This window comes from Scomber scombrus, chromosome 2, assembly GCF_963691925.1.
Source record: "Scomber scombrus chromosome 2, fScoSco1.1, whole genome shotgun sequence".
Taxonomy (NCBI): domain Eukaryota; kingdom Metazoa; phylum Chordata; class Actinopteri; order Scombriformes; family Scombridae; genus Scomber; species Scomber scombrus.
Window position 1 is genome coordinate 15,492,372 of NC_084971.1, and position 24,228 is coordinate 15,516,599.

General features: G+C 39.1%; 1 protein-coding gene across 5 annotated transcripts in view; it reads left to right on the forward strand.

The window, feature by feature from the left end:
- The window catches only part of LOC133989994 (septin-9-like), a 61,007-nt gene extending 38,631 nt beyond the window's left edge, over positions 1 to 22,376 (forward strand). For 3 of the 5 annotated variants that reach the window (XM_062428186.1, XM_062428193.1, XM_062428209.1), the window contains 9 exons: positions 2,153 to 2,338; positions 8,644 to 8,772; positions 8,907 to 8,988; positions 9,429 to 9,566; positions 13,543 to 13,660; positions 16,747 to 16,842; positions 17,142 to 17,238; positions 19,567 to 19,618; positions 20,042 to 22,376. In XM_062428186.1, coding sequence (XP_062284170.1) covers positions 2,153 to 2,338; positions 8,644 to 8,772; positions 8,907 to 8,988; positions 9,429 to 9,566; positions 13,543 to 13,660; positions 16,747 to 16,842; positions 17,142 to 17,238; positions 19,567 to 19,618; positions 20,042 to 20,258 — 1,115 coding nt within the window. In that variant the 3' untranslated portion in view covers positions 20,259 to 22,376. Of the gene's footprint in view, positions 1 to 1,362; positions 1,445 to 2,152; positions 2,339 to 8,643; positions 8,773 to 8,906; positions 8,989 to 9,428; positions 9,567 to 13,542; positions 13,661 to 16,746; positions 16,843 to 17,141; positions 17,239 to 19,566; positions 19,619 to 20,041 lie in introns of those variants that run through there. The other 2 variants (XM_062428201.1, XM_062428187.1) reach the window with 2 other exon arrangements.
- The last annotated feature ends 1,852 nt before the right edge of the window (positions 22,377 to 24,228 follow it).

The window sequence follows — 24,228 nt, forward strand, 5'->3', positions numbered from 1 at the left end:
ATTTCTGTGCCGGGTTTCTTGAGGACAACAGCGCAACACTAAATCAATTCTAGCCCTCATTCACAGAAGGCTCATATTACAGCATGGATTAAACTGTATCATTGAATGTTAGGATTGTCCCTTTAACTGATTAAAATCAATGTCCTAGCACAAAGGAAAATCACCTCTTTTTCTTATGAAATCTATTGTGCAAAAACAAGTAATATGCAGAACATTTACTGACTGATGATGGGCACAGAGGGGATGGATTTTTCTTCTCCCAAGATTAAGCAATGGATTTATTGAGTTTTGGTTAAGCCACATATGGTATCACAGCACGGTTCATCATTAAATCATAAGCCTGGGAATTGAAAGTTGGAAAGGCTAAAGCATACATTGGAGACGGCTAAAGGTGTGGTACACCCCTCCTCGGTCTCCAACATTGTAGCTCTTTTGTCTTGCTTGGAGGAGAAGAAAAGGGTATTGAGTTAGAAGATACAGTATTTCAGCTGACCCAGTGATGCACAAAATAGTTTGGATACTTAAGCTGTAAAGTATGTAGGACGAAGAGGTTGTGATGTACGCATATTGTGTTCATAATGAGTGTAAAAATGAGGTTGTAGTGGACCTTTTTGAAATAAACTGTTAACTCACTTTCTAAATGACTGTTTCTGTATATTTGTGTGTTTAAGTCCCAGTTGTTGCCATTAAATTAAAAGACCCCACAGTGCTGGAGGGGTTGCACTAAATGGTTATTAATTACACTTTTCCTAGGATAAAGTCACAGAGAGACAAAGACGGAGGTTTATTTCTTGTGGAAAACTTGCAGTTGTAGTAAAAACTGGATAATTGATACTCTAAGCAAGATCACAAGATCTCTTACAACCTCCCACTCTCTCATTTCCTCCATCACACACTTTCCATCTTATTTGAGCAGGAGAGTTGATACCAGCAAATATTGACATGTCTGCATTATTTATATTCATATCACCAACAGGCATAAAGGTGCAAAACCTTGTTATAGGCAGGCTGTTTGCTGTGTCATGTCAGACTGACAAATCAAGGCTTCTATATTCAGCAACAAAAGCTTATAGATGCTGGCATTTTTACTGTCACTGTTCTGTTATTTGAGAAAAATAATAAACCCAGAACAGAGCCTAAACTATTACAGGGATACTATACCTGTCTGCAGGCTGCTCACCCAGAAAGACAGAAGGATATAGGCTGTCCACATTCAGGTTCAGGTATATTTGCCTGTGGTTTGTAGTGTCTGTGACTGCAAACCTCACACATCGATACCACAACTCGCTGTCATAGCACAGGAAATGTTGTCTCCTCCTACACTAAGAGCAGTACGAGTCTGTGCTAGCAAATTTTGGCAGTTGTCTTGTGTTGTAGTTTTGCTCATTGCAACAGTGCCTTGGCGCACGGCCTTTGTCTTCTAGCAACTGATCCTCAAATTGAGGTAAGCTGTGATTTGTAGTTGGCAACTCTGTCTTGCAACTAGGTGTGTCCATTTTGTCTTCCTAATTCTTTAATGATTGTTCGATTTGCTTCTTATCTACAGCTGTACTGTTTCACCTTGGTTGCAACTTATATTGACAATTAACTGACTATTTATTTCTGAAAAGTCTGACAAGAGGCTAACAAGAGGTTGTTACTGGATAAAATTCATATTTTTTTAGGATTTAATATTAAGGAGCAGATGTGTTCCTGCTCCCATATGATTTATTATTTAGTTAGTTTACAGTGCACTGGAGTAAAGATTGCTGAAAAAAATATTTTTGCAACAGTGAAGGGAAGTTTTTTCTTGTCAGGATTAGTGTGCAAACACATCTGTTTGTCTCCCTTGTGGTACAAGTTAAGTTTTTATAGATGAGAGATTTTCACCTTTCAAAGTTGTCTTGTCTGTAAAAGAAGGGTGCTCATAAATGTGGATGTTTCACACAGGAAATGAACGGCTCAGATCAGTATCTTCTATGGTTTACACTGAATGTGGTGTTCTCTTCAGTTAATGTGATTGCACTGCAGTTGCTTTTTGAAGTCAGTCCCCACATTTTTATTACCAGTTGAATTAATTGCTTTGTAAACTGAACTTGTTTGGTTGTTTTTATAACATAGACATTGGCATAAATGTGTTTTTCTTTCTTTTTTTGTTCTGTGCATCCCTCAGGGTCAGAGGTCAATCTGAGCCACGGCAACATGTCTGAATCCGCCAAGCCCCACCAACCCAACCCACAAGGTAAGGGAGAGAAGACCCACAACAGCGACTTCAGCTATGTTGGCATCGATGCCATACTGGAGCAGATGAGGAGGAAGGCCATGAAACAGGGCTTTGAGCTCAACATCATGGTTGTGGGTGAGTCTGACATGCACATCAGCACCATCATTTAATGAAACAGTGAGTTAGTTTGATTGTTCATCTGCAACTTGGGTCAATGCACAAAACATAGACAGGTGCCCAAAAGCAGAAGCATGAGTTGACATATTACAACTGCCACATTAATGAGGGTGATGCTCACTCCTTTGCTGTCATGTTCTCACTCTTTTCATTTTGAAAAATAAATCTATTCACAATAAGCTAGAGTCCCCTCAGAAAGTGTTCAATACCCTTGACATTTCCTGCTTTTGTGGTATTATTTTGTCTCATTAACCCTTGGTCTCCCATGAATTACATTCATATGCACCTAATTTGCAATAGCAATTTACCGTCATTGGTAACATTTAGTACCATTACAGGAAGCAGTGTGACAATAGCAGAGTGCAAAGTAGGTGTGAAAGTCAAGCTGAACACTTTCCCTAACCTTAAAGTCAAACTGAAATTAAACTGCTTTTATGGCTTTACTGCAGCATGCAGTAATGTCTGCTCTGTAAATCCTTGTTCCTGTGTTCTCAATCTATCAATCAGATGCCCAAAAGAAGAAATGTAAATTTTAAATTATTTTATTTCATAATTGTATCCCCTAGTTTTCCATTATTTTTTCCATACTTATCTCAATACAGAATGTGTTCTATCATAGTCAGAGCAGATGGTCACAGTGAGCCTGACTGCATCCTGCTACAAAACACAAGAGCCTCACAACAGCCTGAACAACAACCTCAGGTTCTCATCTAACTTATAAACATGAAAAACATCTAGATAGCTTATTAGCTACTCATCTGCAGCACATTGAACAGCATGTAAATTTAGCTGCAAATTTGGACCTGTTAGATTGTTGTCATTGCTTTTGAAGATTCTGCCTACCCGTGTTTGTTTAATATCTCTGTTCAGTACGGTGTAACACGAGTAGCCTGCCAGCTAATGGAGCATTTTTCTTTATTCTGATAGTACAAAACTATTACTAAAACTATTAACAAGAAATCTACAAAAACAAGTGAAATTAAAGCCGCAAGCGGCGATGGCGGGCCCTCGCTCACCCATGCCACCGCGGGGCCTGAGGCATGGCGGGGCTGTGGCGTGAAGCAGAAAGTGAGAAAAAACCTGGAAGGAGGCCAAAAATGCAATGTTTCGTTCATCCAGTAGGGGGCAGTCACAGGTAGTTACACATATGGTCTGGTGTGTTCAGGGCGGCCACTCATCAGTCATGTGAAGTTTGGAGTGAATTGGACAAAGCATGAAGGAGTTATGAGAGGTTGATGGTTCATCCACCAGGGGGCAGTAGAGTGTAACAAAACACAAGCGGTTGCGTTCAGGGTGGGACAGTGATTACACATGTGAAGTTTTGTGGAAATCGCACAATGATGATGTAAAATATGGCACTTCCTGTTTCCACTAGGGGACGACACGAGTGAGATTGCCTATGAGCGAAAGGAGACGTTGAGGTCGGCACCCTGGAACTGTGTACCAATTTTCATGATGATACGAGTTCAATAAAGCCATCAAAAGCCAAACGTATTTTCATGGCAAGGAATTGATGGTCGCCACGTCGCCACTCGGACACCATTACTCGTAGCTTCACAGTCTTCATAATGTAGCTTCACCAACTGGTTCTGAATGAAGTTGATGGGGCAAAGTATGTAATTTTAATGAATCTTAGTTAACTTCCTGTTACCACCGGGGGGCGCTATGAGTTACGTGGGAAGTTAATATATCGGGACGTTCAGGGCGGAGCCATCATCATGTCCAGCAAGTTTGAAGCTGATTGGATGAAGTATGTGGGCGTGAGAGCCACTCGTATGTACATGGCGAGCACGCCAAAGTTAGTTGAGCCCTGGCAGACACGCCCTTTGACCTACGGATGCGCAGAGCACAACTTAAGCTCAGCTAGGTCTGGAGATGTTGCGTACCTAATTTGAACTTGATCGGGCGAACGCTGTGGGAGGAGTTAATTTTAGGCGGGAAAAATCAAAACCAAAATGGCCGACTTCCTGTTGGGTTGAGGTCATGAGGTCAAGAGGCTTTTTTGCATATGTGGGTATAATACATATGTGTACCGAATTTTGTGAGCATAGGACAAAGTTAGCAAAATTCCCTATGGGCATTTTTGGACTTTGTAGGGGGCGCTATTCCGCCATTCTGCGTCGACCATGTGCAACCACCCAAAAATATCGAATTTCGGATGAGGCCGGACGTCCGTGCAAAAGTATAAGCATTTTCACATTTGGGAAAGGGGCGAAATTGGGGCACGAAATGTCGGAAGAATAATAATAATAATAATAATAATAATAATAATAATAATAATAATAATAAACATTACAATTTCAATAGGGCTTTCGCCAGGCGACTTGCTTTCGCCAGGCGACTTGCAGTCGCCGCTCGGGCCCTAATTATACCTAATTTGACTGCAAAGAGGGAGGATTAAATATGATTTGAGTTGGAATAACCAAATGTTTTTTTTATGTCTGAACTGAACCACGTCATGCTTTAGTTGCCATGAGTAGATTCTTTATAGTGAAAAGGGTTACAAAATGTTTTACCTATTTTTTGGCCAACAAATATGTGGTTAATTCTAAATCATTACATTCTGTATATAAACATATTATTTTTATGACAAAAGGTGGCCACCATACTGTGGAATACTGTCAGTGGTATACTGTATGATTGGCTTAGTTGCCTATGAATTCAACCTGACCTAGAGCTTGACATTGATCCAGATTATGACTTCATGTTAGGTTTGGATAAAACTCTAAATTGACACACATGTCTCTAACAAGACCTGAGGCTGTAATTGCTTCCAAATGGGTTAGGTTTACAATAGTTATTGATTCAACTCTGAAATCAGCAAAAAAGATCAGATGGTATCAATTATAGACATTTCCAATTTAGGCTGCAACATCACAAAAAACAGAGCAAGGCAAGCAGAAGTCTTTAAAGGGTCTGTTGTTCAGGCCAAAGTAAGTCAAACACAGTCTACAGTTTTACACTTAACCCACACCCTCAATGATGGAGTGACATCAAACAGGAAGTCATACAATATACAACATGCTTAATTTGCACATTCTGTGACATGGAAAATGTCTTTTTATCGTGTTTATCAAACCTCACCAAATCTTTTATATTGTCTGCTGTTCTTTGATGCAAAACATCAAAGACATGAAAAGGTGTGTGTGTGTGTGTGTGTGTGTGTGTGTGTGTGTGTGTGTGTGTGTGTGTGTGTGTGTGTGTGTGTGTGTGTGTGTGTGTGTGTGTGTGTGTGTGTGTGTGTGTGTGTGTGTGTGTGTGTGTGTCTTCTTCAGTTGACAGTCAGCCCGCATGTTGCCTCTCTGAATGAGCTCTTTTCTTTGTGTGTCCATGATGTAACTAACAAACAAGCACGCTTACACACACTAGAGTGAATAAAAAGAAGCTGTCAGGCAAAGAAAGTGGCATAATGACAGCGATTACTCTGACAAGCTGAAGCACACACTCCTGAGGGAGCACTCACACTTCCTTAGAGAGCTGCAACACAACACACTGCCAATTAGGTGCCACCATCAAGTCTGTGTACACTCACACATTTGCACACACACTTATCCATGCATGCAGGCACACATAACATAGAAAGTTATGCATGTTATTCTCAAAGAAAGGAATATCACAATGCGTTTTACCTCTCACTGAGCTATAGTGTGCGCAACAAGAGTGTGCTGAAAAACCTTAGCAATGTCCTGATTTAAATGTTTAAGCCTTCGCATTTGTTTGGTTCATGTTGACCTGTTGGGAGTCACTGTAGAATGTATAATTTCAGGCCTGGCAGGGAAGTGCTTTGCTCACACAGCTCGATGGCATGTCAGCACAACTCCAAGTAGACGTCTAGCAACATCACAAACAATGATTCGTTGCATATGGGCTGATACTGTTCTTCAAAAGAGGCATAATAGCTTAATAGATGTTTGGGAATGAAGTGAAAGAGTAAGACAATTTTGTGAGAAAGTGATGGCAGTGCAATGTGACTCAGTGAATATTTATTTGTGGGAACAAACAAAGTAAAGCAAAAGTCAAACAACATTGTCTTTAATCTTTCTCAGATGTGCATCTCAGATGTGCATTCTTGTTGCAGGCAACCTGCATTTCTACATAACGGTGACATGTATCCACTTGTAGTGCTCTAACACCTCAAAGATAAATTAAACTTATGTCATAAAAAAATATAGAACTCTGTGTTGTGAAATAACACCAGGGTACGATGCAATAGAAGTTTACAATAGAAAAGATTAATAATGACTAAGATGAAGTTATGGTTGATTGCTAGAGGGAAATTTGACATACAGTACCATAGCAACGTATCTAGTTCCTTTGGGTAATGTGTGAGCAAATACTTGCCTAACACCTCACTGGAGTCATATTTCTCACTTCAAGGCCAGTATTGACCTGTCTTTTATGTTTGGCCTATCAAATCTAATAAATAATCTAAATCCCTTTGTTTAACAGATGTTTGACTGTCTTTCCTCACTCTTCAGACACTGGGTTGCATGAGATTGTATAGAATACAGTTAGATCTCTTTTGTTTGTTTTCGCCGGTAACCAAAGATGCACTTTTTTAATTTGGTGGCTACACAGGGTAGAAATAAGAAATGTAAAAAACAGAGCATCTTTTGTGACTCAAAGTTTCTGTCTGGTAAATGAGTTGTCTCTTGGATGGCTAGTGAGGACGTGAAAGGTTAGAGCAGCTGTGGCCTTGGCTCTGTCCCTTGTGGTCTCCTCTATGAGATGCATTTACCTAATCCCTGCCCTCAGCTAGCTGACCCTTTGATTCCCACCATGAAGTGAGGGCAGTCAGGGTTTCTCATTGTGGGTGTGAGTGAGCAAATGTGTGCGTGTGTGCTTGTGAATTCATGTGACTGAGTTGACTGCATGTAACGTGTCTATGAAAGAGCGTGTGTGTGACAGAGAGGGTGTTGGTATAAGCCGGCCTGGGAGTCACACTGTGCCTGGCAGCTTGGCAATGCTCTACACGCCACAGTGGTGCCCATAAGGGCTGTGAACAAAGGGCGGGAGGGAAATACAGAGAAATGAAGTGAAATAGTCAACTTTTTTTTAGGTTTCTGAATATTTCAAAACAACACAAAGCCATATTTTTTTCATTGATGTTTTTTGTTTTTTTAACAAGTTAACATGTGTCCACTCTAGTGGATGCTATCTTTCTGTTGTTCTGATGGAACTTATTTTCTGTGTTTCTAAGAACTAAACAAACACAGTTCTACAAATGCACGAACACCATGAAACCAAAGTTCCCTGTAGACATCTGTAGCCTGTAGACATCCTCTGACTGGTTTGATCTGTTCCTGGAAAATATCTTGAATGTATGAGATCTGAAAGTGCAGACTCTGCAGTGCATTATTCAAACGAGATGGATGAAGTGTGTGCATAGTGCAACACTGTGTATTGTGACATATAAATGTAGAATGTAATAAAACCACAAAAATGTTGCACACCCTGATAATGATGCATTATGCAAAGGAATATTACATCATTATTATAATTTAAAGTATTGTCTGGCTACATTTGGCTATTGGCTACATAGGGGAAGGAATTCACCATATACACCTTGATGCATGGTATCGACTTTGGCCTACAGATTTACATTCAGCTCCAAAAGCGCAGCCATAATCATATCAAACGAAAGTAATCCTATCTTCACATTTAGTCCGAAAATGATTGTTTTTGTTTAGTCAGTTCTTTTTGTTTGGGACAAAAGGAACAAACACATTAAACAGCCCTGAAATACATCTTCACCTCCCTTCACCATTTTATAATTTCTCATTACTAATACAATATATCAAAAATACAATGACTTGGAAAGGTAGAAACTGTGTATTAATAAAGAGAAGACTCAAGGAAATTCATCCCCTGGTGGTTTTGATTCAACAATGTATCTTAAAAGTGTTAAAATGGCTTTTGAATATTTGTCTCCTGTTGGTATGTGTGTGGTCGAAAGAATACATCTGTCCTCTTAGCCTCCACAGCTGGCTCGTCTGACCCTGCAGTCGTCCTGCTATTGTCACGGTCCATTAACACACACACACGCACACACACACACGATACAATCCATACTTTAAGGCTGATGTCAAGTGTAAATTCATTCTCATTATTTTAAAATCCTAGAAGAAACTTTTGTATTTGGGTTGAATGAGACTCTTGTCGTCAACAAGTTTGCCCCCTGTGACTCTTAAAACCAGTAGTGAATGAGCTCTCAGTTTCTGTAACCGTTGTGTCTGTTTGTGTTTGTGTCTTTTCCTGAGCAGGACAAAGCGGCCTTGGGAAGTCCACTCTGATGAACACACTGTTCAAGTCCAAGGTGAGCCGTAAGTCAGTTCAGCTCAATTCGGAGGAGAGGATCCCTAAAACGGTCGAGATCAAGTCCATCAGTCACGGTAGGCCAACGGTAGCCTGCAGCCTTAAATAATGTTATTCTTAATATGTGTGTCTCCTGTTGCTCTATTATACTGATAATTGTATGTGTGTGTGTCCAAAGGAAATACTAACAAAATAACTTTTCTCTGTGCAGATATTGAGGAGAAAGGAGTGAGGATGAAGCTGACAGTAATTGACACTCCTGGCTTTGGGGATCAGATCAACAATGAAAACTGGTGAGCTGAGATTATTTCATCTAAAGGCCTTAGTAGCTGTTGGAAAAGTCACTACCTTCATTACAGTTATATGGTTACTTACCAGTATTCCATCTACATGATTATCAAAGTTAATTCAGTTTTATCAAAATGCTATTACAATATTTTTGTTGTATTATTTAATGTATACATTGCATACTCAAAAGAGGAGAAAACGCTTAAAGTGGGTCATATGTGCGTCTCTTCTGTTAGCTTTACTTTTTGAACATTTCATGCTAAAATGTGCAAAAACAAGTATTATTTACTGCTTTACAAATATAGACCCTGCAGTAGAAAAACATGACTGATGATTTGTTGCAGTAATTAAAAAGACAAAATGACAAAACACCTATTTGTCTTGTAGTAAGTGACTTGACAAATAAAGTTAGATTCTCATTCTTAAACTCTGTTTCCTTCGTCAGCTGGCTGCCCATTATGAAGTTCATCAATGACCAGTATGAAGCGTACCTGCAGGAGGAAATCAACATTAACAGGAAGAAGAGGATCCCTGATTCCAGGGTGCACTGCTGCATATACTTCATACCTCCCACTGGACACTGGTAAGATCACACATTAAAGAGCTGCACTCTCTTGTGAGTAAGTGCCAAACCTTATGTTCCACATCCCACTAGTTTCTCCCACAGCAGCAGAGATGAATCTGGCCTTCTGGGAATCTCCCCTGACACATTGTCTCTCCACAACTTTTAAGCAATCCCCCTTTTCCAGCTCTTTATGTCTGTCTCCCTCTCTAGTGACCATATGTGGAACTCATTCTCTCCTCAGAGACACTGAAGTATCACTTGAAGAGTCAGATTTCACAAAGAAACTGGACTTTATAGTTCTCACAGTTGACTAAGGCAGAAAGAAATTGACGCTATTATCAGAATGCAGTGGTAAAATCAACATTATACATATACACATACATATACACATGCTGACTATCTAACTAAGCATGTTGATTACAGGCTTACTGATCATTGTATTTACCACTAAAATGTGTTAGATTTTGTGGTCTCAACATTTCCGACTTGCCTGAATCTGCCAACCTCCTAAACTAGTGCATCACTGCCTAAATTAGTTTTTCTGCTGAATTTAATTTAAAAAAACTGAGGCATCAGAGGTCTGGATCTGATTATTGATTCATCTTGCAAACAGCACCTTTATTATTCATCTGGGACATGTTTACTGTTGTTGAACAGAGAGATGGGACTCAAAGTGGTTCACTGATCGATTTCTGATAGAATCCAACACAACAGTGAGGGACTAGTACATTTTAATGAGCCTGTGTGCCAGCAAAAAAGGGGATTTGGTGGAAAAACAGAAAAAAGATTGTCTTTGGTTTGAATGCTAGTAGACTAAAGTCATTAAAAAAAAAAAAAGCTGTAATTTGGACATGACCGGTTTTATTTCTGCAAAGCTTGGACACATCTTGTGCCAAAGTGTCCTCACAGTGTCCTCGCAGAGCGCATGTCTTTGTTAAACACCCAGGTGGAAACTGCTTTGCTTACATGACGTTTGCTGCAGAGATAATGCAAACCACATTAGACCTGCTGCTTTGTAAGTGGTTATTTTCTTCAAATCTACTCTGTAATTTGTTCGATTTAACAGCAACAAGTTGTGTGTCCTTGTGTGCAAGGAGGGTCAAGAAGAACATACACACACAGTAACGCTTAACACACACTATTTACACTGTAGTAAATAATGCATCTTGATAGGATATTGTATGTAGACATTTCGATAAAGGCACACAAAACACCCATGTGCATAGACTGTAAACACACATTCAATAACCATCTGACCCTATATCTCAGTGACTGCTCCATTCACTGCTGGTTCATGTTTCTGTGCACCAGTAACTCAGCAGTTGCCCACTTAAACGTTTTCTCTATGAGAGGGGGATGACAAGTGTGTGTCTGTGTGCCCTGCTGTCTGACAGCCCCCCTCATCATCTGCTCATGTCACCACAGCTGCTACTTCAGAGAATGTGTGTGTGCCCTTGTTCATGTAAAGCAGTGTGCACATGTGTTGTGGACTGAAGTGGGGAGGGGACATGCTAACACTTGTATACCTACACTATGTGGATGCCCTGAATGTGTTTTTGTGTCGTCTTGCTTACAGCTGCACAGCGCAGCCAGTACATTTTTGTCAGCATTGACTGTCTTTCACACAACACCGAAACCCCTCTCCTATCTCTTTCATTAATTTCTTCTAAAACACTGTCTCTAAGTTATATTTAGTGTCACTACCCCGACACCACCACACAAACACCAGACAAACACACTTCACCGAAACAAGAATACATGAAAATACAAAAAGATACAGACATCTGTCAGGAAGTGGTGTCTTCCTCGCAGCCAACCAGAGAGTTGTACAATAGGCAGGAGAACAAAAGAGACATCTGTTGGGGCTACTGTTATGACCTGACTATGGAGACTCACAGAAATGGCTCTGCACATGCTTGTAATTATATTTCTTTGCACAGAATGAATTTTAATCTTTAAGAGAAGCAAAATAACACTTGAAATTAGGGCCTTTCCAATTACACAGACACACTGCCAAAAGCCTCTGGACTGCCTTTTGACCACAGTCTAAGAATGACAGGCAGGAAAATGATGACAGAACCTCCCCGATACCTCTTATAGGCTACTATCATTGAATGTGTGTGGGTTTTTTTTTTAGATTGTCTCTTTTTTTGAAGCATCTCAAACAGAAACTTGTATTTATCGCAGCTCTAATGTAATGTCAGCCATTTGCTTTTAAGTTGCATCTGTGGTTTCGGATAGATGAACAGTGGTCACTAAAGCAGAACACAGTCTTGGCATCAGCAGCCATTTCCGACAATGGCAAAGTCAGCCACACTACTTTCCCTACAGGCAGTCTTGTTATTACCTCGTTTGACATGTCTTCCTGAGAAAAAAGAAGGCTGCACTTTGGCTCTCCATCGACACAGGTTTCTGATATATTACAAAAAAGAGGAAGGGAATGGAGGGCAATCCGCACTGTGGCTGGCTGGGTACTTTTCCAATCTCATTTTTGCACAAAGCTTATCATTCTCAGAATATTTATATTTATATTTATATATATATAGTGTGTGTGTGTGTGTGTGTGTGTGTGTGTGTGTGTGTGTGTGTGTGTGTGTGTGTGTGTGTGTGTGTGTGTGTGTGTGTGTGTGTGTGTGTGTGTGTGTGTGTGTGTGTGTGTGTGTGTGTGTGTATATAAAACAACAATTAACACACACACACGCATATATTATATATATTATATATATATATATATATATATATAATATGCGTGTGTGTGTTAATTGTTGTTTTTTATTCAACCACATAAATAGGACAGCTTGTGTGTGCATGCATATAAGTGTACATCTGTGCATATGCGCATGCATATAAATTGGCCGCACAGCATACGTTCATGTGTAAGAATACATGTGCCCCATCATGCATATGGCATAGCTCACATGCCTATTTGTACTTGCAACTGTACATACAGTTTATGCATGCAGTTATGCAATTGCCAATTTATATTTGATATTCACATTGACAAATTATCAACCATCAACTTTACCTTTTATTTTTTCTCCTGATGTTCTATTCTTCTGTTCTATACATCCGTATGACACATGTCGGCTGTCCCCTGAGTATAAAAATGCATAAAGTGTAAGGGTCTTTATCTCTGGTTGAATACACTGTCATCTCCCTCTACCTTTGTGCTGCTCTGTTTTTTCTTTACTCTCTGTTGCTCACATACACCCAGTGTTTCGTCCAACGTTGATGGTGACATGCCTGTCAGTCTCTGAAGAGACAGCTAGGCCTCCAGCTAGGCCTCCCCTCTAGTTGCTGCTGGCCTGGCTTGGCTGGGACTAATTGGAGGGCAAAGCAGACAGCATGAAGGGAGTCTGTCTGGAGGAGAAACTGGAGGCACTGCTGAGACAGAAAAAGAAAAATAACATGGAGGGGAGACAGAAATATGAAACATAAGGGACCAGAGCTACAGTGTAGAACAGTGTAGACTGACACAAGCACTAATTATTTCTTTACTTTACCAGGGCCAACTGAGAGGATGTTGCAGGGGTTCTTAACCTTACTTGGAAATGGTTTCTTCTACAGTCTACTGAAATCATTCAAGGACAGGCAGGAAAATAGTGCCACAGTCTTGGAAAGAAGTTGCACGTTAAACACAATATACAGGGTGTCATTATCAGAAACGTGGTTAGACTAAAAGTAATGGAATAGACCGTGATTGCCCTCGAGTGGTTGCTCTGTGTCATTACATTCATGTCTTAGGAATAAACTCTTTTCTTGTAGTGTCTTTGTGACACAGTGATCATTTTTAGTTTAAAAAAAAAAGAAGAAGAAGAAATGATATAGTTTACTTCCTGGTAGCTCTGTGTGGAAACATGCATGTATGTATGCAATGTTGTTAACTAGGAATGTTTTTCATTCTTTTCTTTTAGATTTATTCAAACTGCTCAACGACAGTATAAATTCATGCCTGAAATGAAATTTTAGTCTGTTGTTTCTGTTCTTCTGTCAGTCTGAGGCCTCTGGATGTGGAGTTCATGAGGCGTCTCAGTAAGGTGGTCAACATCGTCCCTGTCATCGCCAAGGCTGACACACTCACCCTGGAGGAGAGAGACTACTTTAAGCAGGCGGTGAGTGAAGTGTGTTTGGATAACAGAGGTGTCTTAAAATCTTAAAATATATTTTGTGTGTGTAAGCAATTTTTCCATGTGACTTTGGTTAATCTCTTACATTCATTTTGCTATCCATCACACCTGCAATAACTTGTAGCATGTCTTTATCACAAGCTTAAAATAAATACATCAGTAGGTCAAACAGTTGGCAAATTTACCTCACAAGCACACATGTATGTCCTACACAACCACAGGTGGGTAACATACAGTATGAAGAGCTGCCAGGTACCATAAACAAAAGCCATCTGGGCAAACCCACTCTGTGCCTATCCTGGGAAATACTGTACCATCAACATAAAAGTAACACTTTGAAAGTCATGCTCAGTCCAGACGGAAGCATTTAAGCTATTTATTTGAAGTACTTATTCACTGAAATGCTTTCCACAACTCTTAAGTCTGGCTCTTTTTTTGGAAGAGGGGAACCTCTGCCCAGTTGCCAACCGAACAGGCAGGCCCCTCATTACCAGTAACATACAGGGTGACCATACAAGTTGGCCAATGTCAGAGAGGTCTCTATTCTGTGGTACATTAAAGATAAAAACTTGATGACACAAGCTCTAAGCTAGAGCTAAAAAGTAGCATTAAATGCAGTAAATGATGACTATTTTAATGAAATACTCCAAGTTGTTTATGCTGCTTTTATATTCCATGATGTCAAAGCTCTTTTAAGTTTATAGTTTGCTCATCTTTAAGTGCTGCTTTTGGTTTTTTTAGCTACTCCAGCAGCATGGTTCTATGGGGATGGTAAAATTGGTCTATGGGTCCACCACTTTGGTCTAGACTGAAACATCTCAATAACTGTTTGATGGATTGCCATGAAATTTTGATATGGTATGATATATATTTTGATATGACATGATATTTGTGATCCCCAAAGTATGAATCATACTGACTGGTGATGCCTCATTTTTTGTGAAACATCTCGACAACTAGTGAGTGGATTGCCAGGAAATTTGGTATAGACATTAACCCCAATGACTTTAGTGATCCCACAAGGTTAGAAGATGACCTTGTCTAATACTTTTTTTTTTTTTTTTTTACAACCAAATACCTGCAAAACTAAAGACATTCCCATTAGCCTCAACTGTACTTTGTGTTTAGCGTTTGGAAAACTATCTGTTTCCCAAAGCGACATCCTCAAATGTCATCTTTTGTCCCTACCAACTGTCCATAACTTAAACATATTCAATTTATTATCACAGAAGACTAAAAAGAACAGAAAATATTCACATTTGAGGAGCTGGATTCAGATAATTCGTACAATGTCTTCTTAAAAATGACTCCAAACAATGAATCTAAATAGTTGGTGATTAATTTAAATGTACACTATGCAGGATTTGCTGGTTGCTGTTTGATAACAAAGAGCAATCAAAGTTGGCTCCTCCTCCCCAGCTCACAGAGAGCGAGGTAAAGAGAGAGAGTAGTATACCTTTTAATAGTTGTCAATTAATCGTTGCAGCTCTAATGGTTATATTTTACTATATTATCTGATAAACATCAGCATTTACATTTACATTACAGTAGACTCTTTGTCTGGTTTCAATGTCCCTTACTGTTTAAAGTCAACAAATGCAATGTCTCGTGACTTCTGTTCTTCTAGGAGCGCATTAAACTTTTAGTTGGTATGTTAGAGTATTCATAGCAAACTAACATCAGGCTGATAATCTTAACTTCACATTTTTCACCTCTTCACCGTGGCTCTCCATGCCTCAACAGTTTCTGGCTCCAACTGGCTTGAGTCTGTAACATTTGCTGCTGCATCCCTTCCTTAGTGTATTTCTCTTGGATAATTCTCCATCGACAGGACTCAGGAGGCACACGGCCACCTGCCTTCTTCCATCACTTGCTTTATCTCTCCATCCCTCCATCCAAGAATACAGACTTCTCTAACGGATTTATACATTTCAGAGAAGCACAATGGGTGTCTTGGCTACCGGTTTCCCCTTGATACTTGTAACATGGGCCAATAAGAACAAAGCAGGGATTGGACCAGGCCCTGGCACAGAGTGGAAGCCGCAGGGCTTGTATCTGGGTTGTTTTGGTTGGCCGCACATGCTCTGTATGACCCTGAAGATTATTGACTAAAAGCTTCTCGTGCCAAGTGTGTGTCTCCCCCCCCCCCCCCCCCCCCCCCCCCCCCCCCCCACACTTGACATGCAAACAGAATAAGAGGTTTTTTTTATTAAATGTTCAGCCTTGGTGTCTAGCTGTGAATGTCTGTTCGCATTCCTTTAACCAACAGTTGATGTGGCTTTTTTGTAGAATTTGACTTGGTTTGCATCCTATAATGTAACCCTGAGAAAGCTTCCAAGGATAAACAATGAAAATGTTTGATCAAAGACCAAGTGGAAATTGTCAGAGTAGTAATTGTGGGAGTGAACAGTCATTCATTAAAAGGACATTTCTTCCAGAAGCTTGTCTGTCTGTTTTTCTGCATCCGTGCCTTAGATTCAGTCATTATAAAGACATACAGAGAATTGGGGTGGCCATTTTATAAGCTATACCTCTGTCTGGATGTATTTTTTTCTAAGAGCGGTTAACCTCCACGTTAACTCCTCCTTAACCCTTTAATGTCAACACCAACCAGTATAACATAACCGAGGGTTTATTTAAGCACTCTAGTGTTATAGAACCGCATCTATCCAACTATCCAGCCCAAACTTAAACACTTGTATGTGAACAGATTTAGTTCCAGTTATGTATGTGTGCAAATGATTGACTTGGTTGTAGGCTGCAAGGTGATTGAAGGGATGGTGAGATGATGGATGAGGGGTTTTGACCTGATTGATTGTGTTTGGCTATTGGCCTTCCCTTTTCTCAGTTTCTGTTTCAGCATTCATTATGTAAGCATTTGTATTTGTGTAATCATCATTCAGAAAAACAAATATCTCTATAGACATTTGGACTTTAAAGGCAATTTTAGACTGGTAAAATATCACATTATATACTGCATAAGAAAACTTTGGTTGCAGTTACCCTGTTTGTTTAAGCCCATTTTATTTATTTATTTTTTCCTGTTTGTCACTGTGTTTGGCTTTGTGCAGATTAGGGAAGAGCTGCGAGCCAACGGGATTGATGTTTATCCTCAGAAAGAGTTTGACGAGGACGCGGAGGACAGGATGATCAATGACAAAATCAGGGTAAGTCCACATTCTTAAGTTCAGTCAGTTGAGGCTTTAACAGCCACAATATAAGATGTCCTCCTGTGGCTTTAGGACTTTACACACTGTGGCTATCACAAATGGGTATTTTGCAGATGTATATTTAAGCTTTTTTTGGATGTAATATCTTCTTTTGTCCTATTTTTTCTTTGGGAAATCATAAAAGCCATGATTGTTATAAAGGCAGCATTTTGTTTCAGCAAAGGTAGGAGCCTGAAAACAAATAATTGGTAACACTTGAATGGCTGTTCGTGTGTTTGCATGTGTGTGCTCAACAGGAGATGATCCCTTTTGCTGTGGTGGGCAGTGACCAGGAGTACCAGGTGAACGGGAAGAAGATTCTGGGGAGGAAAACAAAGTGGGGCACCATAGAGGGTAATACACATAAATCCTCACATGAGCACACACACATTGCATACACACACATACACACAATAAAAGACACAGCTGGTTATTTGTCCTGCCAAACAGGCAATGGAGAGTGAGTCACCAAGCAGGATAATGTATGTTTCTTGACAGTCTTACCACTAATCAGCCATATGTACTGTAGCTGCAACTGCCAGCATCAATTAAAGCTTAGAAATCATAATGTAATTCAATTGATATATCTTTACAGATGTCCATCTATCTGGTAGAGTGTCAAACACTGAATTGGCAAATTTACCACACTTACACCTGTGTCACATCTGTGAAACTGACAGTGCCAAGACTGTCTAATTTCATCACTCTGGTAAATGATAGTAAGTAGATAGTAAATCACACTCACATTACCTGCTTGGTGTTTGACATATTTACAACATACTAAACCAAAAAAAAGAAAAAAAGAAAGAGGACAAACATTTTCCAAAGAAGACACAGGACTCTGTCATGTGGAAAGTTCCGGTCTGCAGCTTTAAAAATCTAGCCAGCTCGTTTAACCGTCTGTCGCTTCACTACCAGGCATTGTTTACATACGTCTCACTAAAGCCTGTTAATAGGGAGACATAAGAGACAGAGGGAAGAGATTTACAGAGATTTTCTCTTTCAGTTGGGAAAACACAAACCCACAGACACACATTCTTTCACAGTAACTTTGATACAGTTTTGTTGGCCAGTGCTGCACACGCACACTGCCAAAGTGTTGTTAGGAAGTGAGTGTCCTAGTTTCACCTACGGGGTTGTTTGATCAAGAGGGACGGTGAGAGAGGACATCTGTCTGGATTGGCAGACGGTATGATTGGAGGACAAAAAGACAGCTGAAGGAGGCCTTGTGGTGCATACTGAGTGGTGGTGTATTGGCTTCATTATGTATTGTATTTTAGTAATATAAATACTTTAATTATTTTTATATCTTGTAAATTATTATTCCAGACTGTATGATCTCAAAAGCTACTTGTCTATTTGATCTGTAATTAAGAAGGAACCACAATTAGTAGGACCATGGCCTTCACAGATATTGTGAGAAATGTGTTGTGCATCTTAATGTGAATCTAAGATGTAAAGTGAAAGTGTAGTTCTGTGGTTGTTCAGCTCTTCCAAATCATTAAAACATGATATTGGATTGCAAGTCTGAGCCAGACAGCATGAAGGTAGTGGGGTACCAATTAATTTGTGATTGCAAAGATTATAAACATGATTAAAAAAAACATCTTGGTATTTTTATGATTTTGGTTAAACTGAGAGATCACATGGCCTTATTTAAATCACAGTAAAGCCTTTAGTTTTTAACTACAACAAGGCTGCTTTCTTCCCCAAAAGATGACATTTTAGAGGTAGTACCATGAAACCTTTTAATGTTACAATTTGAAGGTGGCTACTGCTCTCTCAGCAAGCGTTATGAAATTAACTCCACAGAGCTGCGGGGTGAGAGAGGTGAAGTACATGGACTGTGAGACAAATGCCGTCTTGTCCGACTGAAAGAACAATGGCTCCATTCTAGTGAAGCCAAGAGGTGGGAGAGAGGGAACAAGGAAAAGGAGGAGAGAGGAAGCCGCTGGGCTGCTGGACTTGTCGGCACCAACATCACACATTAGGTCTCAGAGGAGAAGCCAAAAGTCAAGTCTCTATATATCACAGGTGGAGAAGAAACTGCTTAGGAGAATAAATAGTAGTCTGAATGCATTTAAATGCATACATTGTATTAGATGAACTCCAAGAGTAAAAAGGAGATACCAGCACAGTTCTTCTTTACAAGTTAGTGTGTTCCCTTGACGCCACTAATCAGCACTCACAGACCCAGCAGTTATTCCACTCACTTCTTTCAAAGGGAATTTAATTTCCTGCCCCTGGATTTCAAAGCTTTACATAAATAGCACCCTCCTTTTTTTCATTTACGCTCTTGACATAATCTATAATTCAAACATGTGTTAGCCCTACTGGAGGCACTAGCAGCTTGTCATGGGGAGTTTGTTAAAACGTCTCACTTAAAGTTCTCCAATATAGAGGGGAGCTGAGATATATTAAATTACTCAAAAGTGGAGGAGTGTGTTATCTTGGCTTAAGAAAATTGCTGCGGATGACATGTGAGAGGACACTCTTCAGCTGATTTATGAGCGGCACCGCCATCTTGTGGTGAATCAAGTAATTGCAAGCATGTTACAGCTGAAGGGGATATGAGAGATCATATAGAGTTCTCTCATCATCACATCATATTTAATGTTTTGGATTTCTTTTCCTGTGCATATCCTGATGGTCCTCTTTTCTCTCTTTTCTCTCTTTTTGCAGTTGAGAATATTGCACACTGTGAGTTTGCTTACCTGCGAGACCTCCTCATTAGGTAAGACTCCATTACGCTACAAAATGTACATCATTTTTTATAAAATCACATATATATAGCAGCATAACGGAGCCAGAAATGTAATAATGCCTAAAAGGACAGAGATCTCTGCTCTCTTTATCTTGTGGAGGCATTGAAATAAACTGTAATATATATCCTATAAAGCCTAAATACCCAACTGAAATCAATTCAAAATAAGTAATTTTAGATGGTTGAGTCCCACCCTTAATATTGGATTTTTAGGCATTTTTGAAAATGTTTTACAGTGAATCTTAACACTTATGTCACTGGTTATCTAAAGTTTAGTTTTAGTCCATGTCTAACTATAGTATAAAAATGATAAAAAATAACACAACAGTTGTTTTACTCATAGGTAAGTTACAGGTAAAACTTGTTATCATAAAACTGTCTTTTTTCTTTCAGGACACACATGCAAAACATCAAAGACATCACAGGCAGCATCCACTATGAGACATATCGTGTCCGCCGGTTAAATGAATCCAACGCCCATTTCAGCTCTCACCCATCTGACCATCCTACTGTTCAGCCAAAGACCAACGGCCAGCCTGAGGAGAAGCCCAAAGCCACACAGGCCAACGGAATGGCTGCTCAGCATGAAGCCCTGTCCCATGAGATGTAGAGAGTCATATGCGGAGCAAAATTGCCAATTTATAACATCAGGACACAGCCAGGCACAAAACGTATACTCACACACTTATTCTGTTTACATGAACAAGCCCACACATGTACAGATACACACTCATCGTCTGAAGACCTTTGCATTTCCTAGAAGGGCTTTGGCCAAAAAGAAAAACTACCTAAACTACAGCTTTTAATGTATCAGTATGTTACAAGAAACAATACTCAGAGTAACAATAACAATAATTTTTTATCCTGCAGCAAGTTTTTCCATCTTATTTCATCGTTTAGATTCTGAGCAAAATTAGGTCTTGATGCACATACAAGTACTCCTCCTGTTTGCTCTTCTTTTCCCAACTGACAAATACAATCTACATACAGGAATGTTTAAAATAAACCGTGAAAGTTCTCAAGTCATGGATATAATTATTATTTCTCTTGTTACTGAGCTTTAGCTGCTGGGTTTATTTTTAGATCATCTATTGGCTGTCAGGCCTGCAGCAGCTGCAAGGTAGATTAAGTAATTCAGCAGTGAAACAATAGACAAGATTTTTTTAACCTTTATTTATTCAGTGGAGTTCCTCTGAGAGAAATGCTCAGAAATGCCCTGATCACATTCACACAAGCGCTGCTTCTTTACCAGGGGATTGAACCCATGGCCCTCCAGTCATGAGTTTGCTTCTTCTACCTTTAGGTCACCACTGCTCTGTATAGATCAGTATAATGGAAAAAGCATGCAGAAGAAAAAATCCAAAAACTTATTTTACAGGATCGTTGGTTGACAGGAGCTTTAGTCTTAAGGGGCATCCAGATGAGGAGATAACAGTATAATTGAAAATAAAGTCTGTCATATCAGATGATACTAGATTAATTCTACACTAGAAATAACTGTTAGTGCCACTAGCCTGGTTTGCTTTGTGTTGTGATGTATAGTTTTATATAGATACTAGGGTTAAGTAGGGATATTTAGATTAGTATTATGGAGGAAGATATTGTTGACACCTCCGCACTGCAAATTAAAAAAGAAAGTAATAGTGTGGAGCAGCTTTCAGGAAAAACGAGTCCTCTTGTCATTTTTCCATTGTGTTATGATGTTTTTAAAACCTGTTTTCCACAATCCATCTCGTCTCTTGCTATATAAAGCCAATGTTGTGTAATACAGTCATACCTTACATTTTACATTGCTCATTTACTATTGTATTTTTATTGCTGTTGTTCATGTTTTAATAGGCTATTATTATATAAGATGGGAGAAGTGGAGGAGTCTGTGCAACTGGTGTACCTTGCTGCCATTTTGTCCTTTTCTCTGACTGTAAACATAATTAAAGTCATTTTTTTCTGTTAAAGAGAAGCACACGCAGTACATAGAATTGATTTATGAATAGCTATTTATGTGTATGTTTAGTGAAATCAGTTTGATTCAACTTTCATTCCAGCTGTTGGCTCCCAGAGGTTTGTTGCAGGTCTTAAACAATGATGATCTTTTGGGTTTAGAAAGTGTTTTTGTTGGCTGCATTCCAGTACAGTAGGTTGCACCCTGTTGGCAAGACTACATTATAACTAGCACCACCTGCCTGTGAAGTACAGAAGAAGTCTATATTTGTACTCTGAATATTAATTATTACAACTGCCAATAGGTAATGATTAGAACAATGACATTTATATTGCACGCTTACAGCATTTTTGTCAGAGGAGAATGTTTTAATACCATAAAAAGAAGGAATTTGTGCCAAAAACCTTTAAAAAAACTGTTAGAGCAGCAACTGGGATTTTGTTTTTTATATTTGTGAAATTACAAGCTCAAATGACATTTTAGAGGCTGCATCTCAATTTATAACATTCTCATGATTTTCTAACAAAAATAGTCAGCTTATGCACTGCCTCTTCAAGTCACTATGAATAAAATAATTGCATACTTGCCTACAGGACAGATAATAATTTCATAAAACAAGAGAACAGTCTTTTATCCAGAGAAAGATATTGGGTTACACTTTGTTTACTGTTGTATAGTTCTTGTGTAATTTTGTTATGGTATTATAGCTTAAGGTTTTAAATTGATATGCTATCTCAAAGAATAAAGATTGATATTTTTATTGTTTAATGTTGATTGTCTTGATTTGCCAAAAAAAAGCAAATAAAGAAATGTTCAGTGACTACATACTTTATTCAGTTTCAGTGTAGAGGTACAACAAAGAGCCACTTGATGCTTCTCTGTGCTGATTAATTTCAAGTTTAAGCTAATTAGAGCATGACAATACGTCAACATTTCATCGGTTAGCTAAGGTTCAAATGACAAGGGTTTTTTTAAAATTAGTTCAGAACCTTTTCAGTATATCTTGTTACACTGTCATAATCTTTTAGTCTTCACTTGATATATGGTTGATGGAGTCAAATCTTTTCCTTCAACATTTAATCATTTCAGGCACATTTATATACTTTGTTTACCTTGATATCATCCATTTAATTAAAGGATAAACCTCTTAAAACCTTCCTTACTGCAATAATTTTAGAACACATCAGAGACGTTCTGTTTATTTTCTGTGTCACACTGAATATTACTGAAGACTGCAGGTATCTGTTTTTTAACAGAACTGTGTAAAACATTCAATCATTTATTGATTGAAGATTAAATTGTTGCAATATTTGACACATAGTGAAGTACCAAAGAGTGGCAGACTGCTATTGACAGTATCCTTATCTGTGAACTTATTGGAGCACATTCATTATAGTAATGACAACTACAACTACAGTACACAATGAGAGCAGTTCATCATAATATGCATTCATACAAACAAACAAAAATACAAAATATACAGCATACCACATTTCACCATACAAACTCAACTGAGAGGAATTGTGAATTTGCAGCTTTGCAGAAGCATCACATCATGCTCACACAACACTGTTTTAATAGGGCTTCTCATTTACACCTCCTGTCACACTCTTTCTCAACCACCCTGCTGGTCGTTACGTGTTGACATTGTTGCTTGTCGAAGGTCATTGTCCCCCTTTCACACGTTGTAGCTCCTGCTGTGGCTTTTCCTGCCATTTCTGCATTGTATTCATTGGTTTGAAACTCCTCTTCCTACTGAGAACGACACTGAATAGTGATAAATGACAAATGTGAAGGTGAGAGACAATGAAAGATCCAGAAAAATCACTATCTATTGAACACTCATCTAAGGTTGACACTTCTATCTAAACAGTTTCCCAGTCAGCCATCCTGAAGCATGAAGGTGAGTGATAATGACAACTGTGACACTGCTATAACAGCACCTGGTCCGTTGACTGGCATAAGTACTACACCAATTTGGTGGTGCATATGAACTGACATCTGTACTTACTTTCATCTCTTTCAGTGACTATTTCCAAGAGGAATTCACATAATGGTGCCATAAATTGGACAGTAAAAGGTACTGCAATGATTTAAACCTAAAAATAGTAGTAGGCTATTAGTAGGTGTTATGGAAAACTTGAGCTTGTCAATTCAGAAATATCAAGAGCCTTGGATGTCTTGTGCAAGAAAATGTATTTGACATTTAATTGATTTAGAAGACATCTGGGTACAATCAAATGCAGTCCTCCTGACACAATGAATGCTACTTAAAAGGTCTTCAGGAAAACTCTCCTTATGTCATAGACTTTCAGATTTGCTTGTCAGACAGCCTTGGCTCCGACAAAAGATAACACCCTGAAGAGAAGTACATGTTGGCTCAAGAGGGGACAGCTGGCTGAATACCCCCCCCCCCCCCCCAACTTCAATTGTTTTGATCAATTGTTATTGATCTTCTATAATATCCCTTAGAGTTGTGGTAACATACACCTGCCTTTCTCTCACACACATACACCACGCAAACATAAAACCTTGTTTGCCTGAATTCATCTCTATTTTTTTCCTTACTACAATTTATCTTGTAGTCTCTGCAGAAAAGCATGCTTTTAAACTAATTTAACTGTTCTTTTTAGTGTTA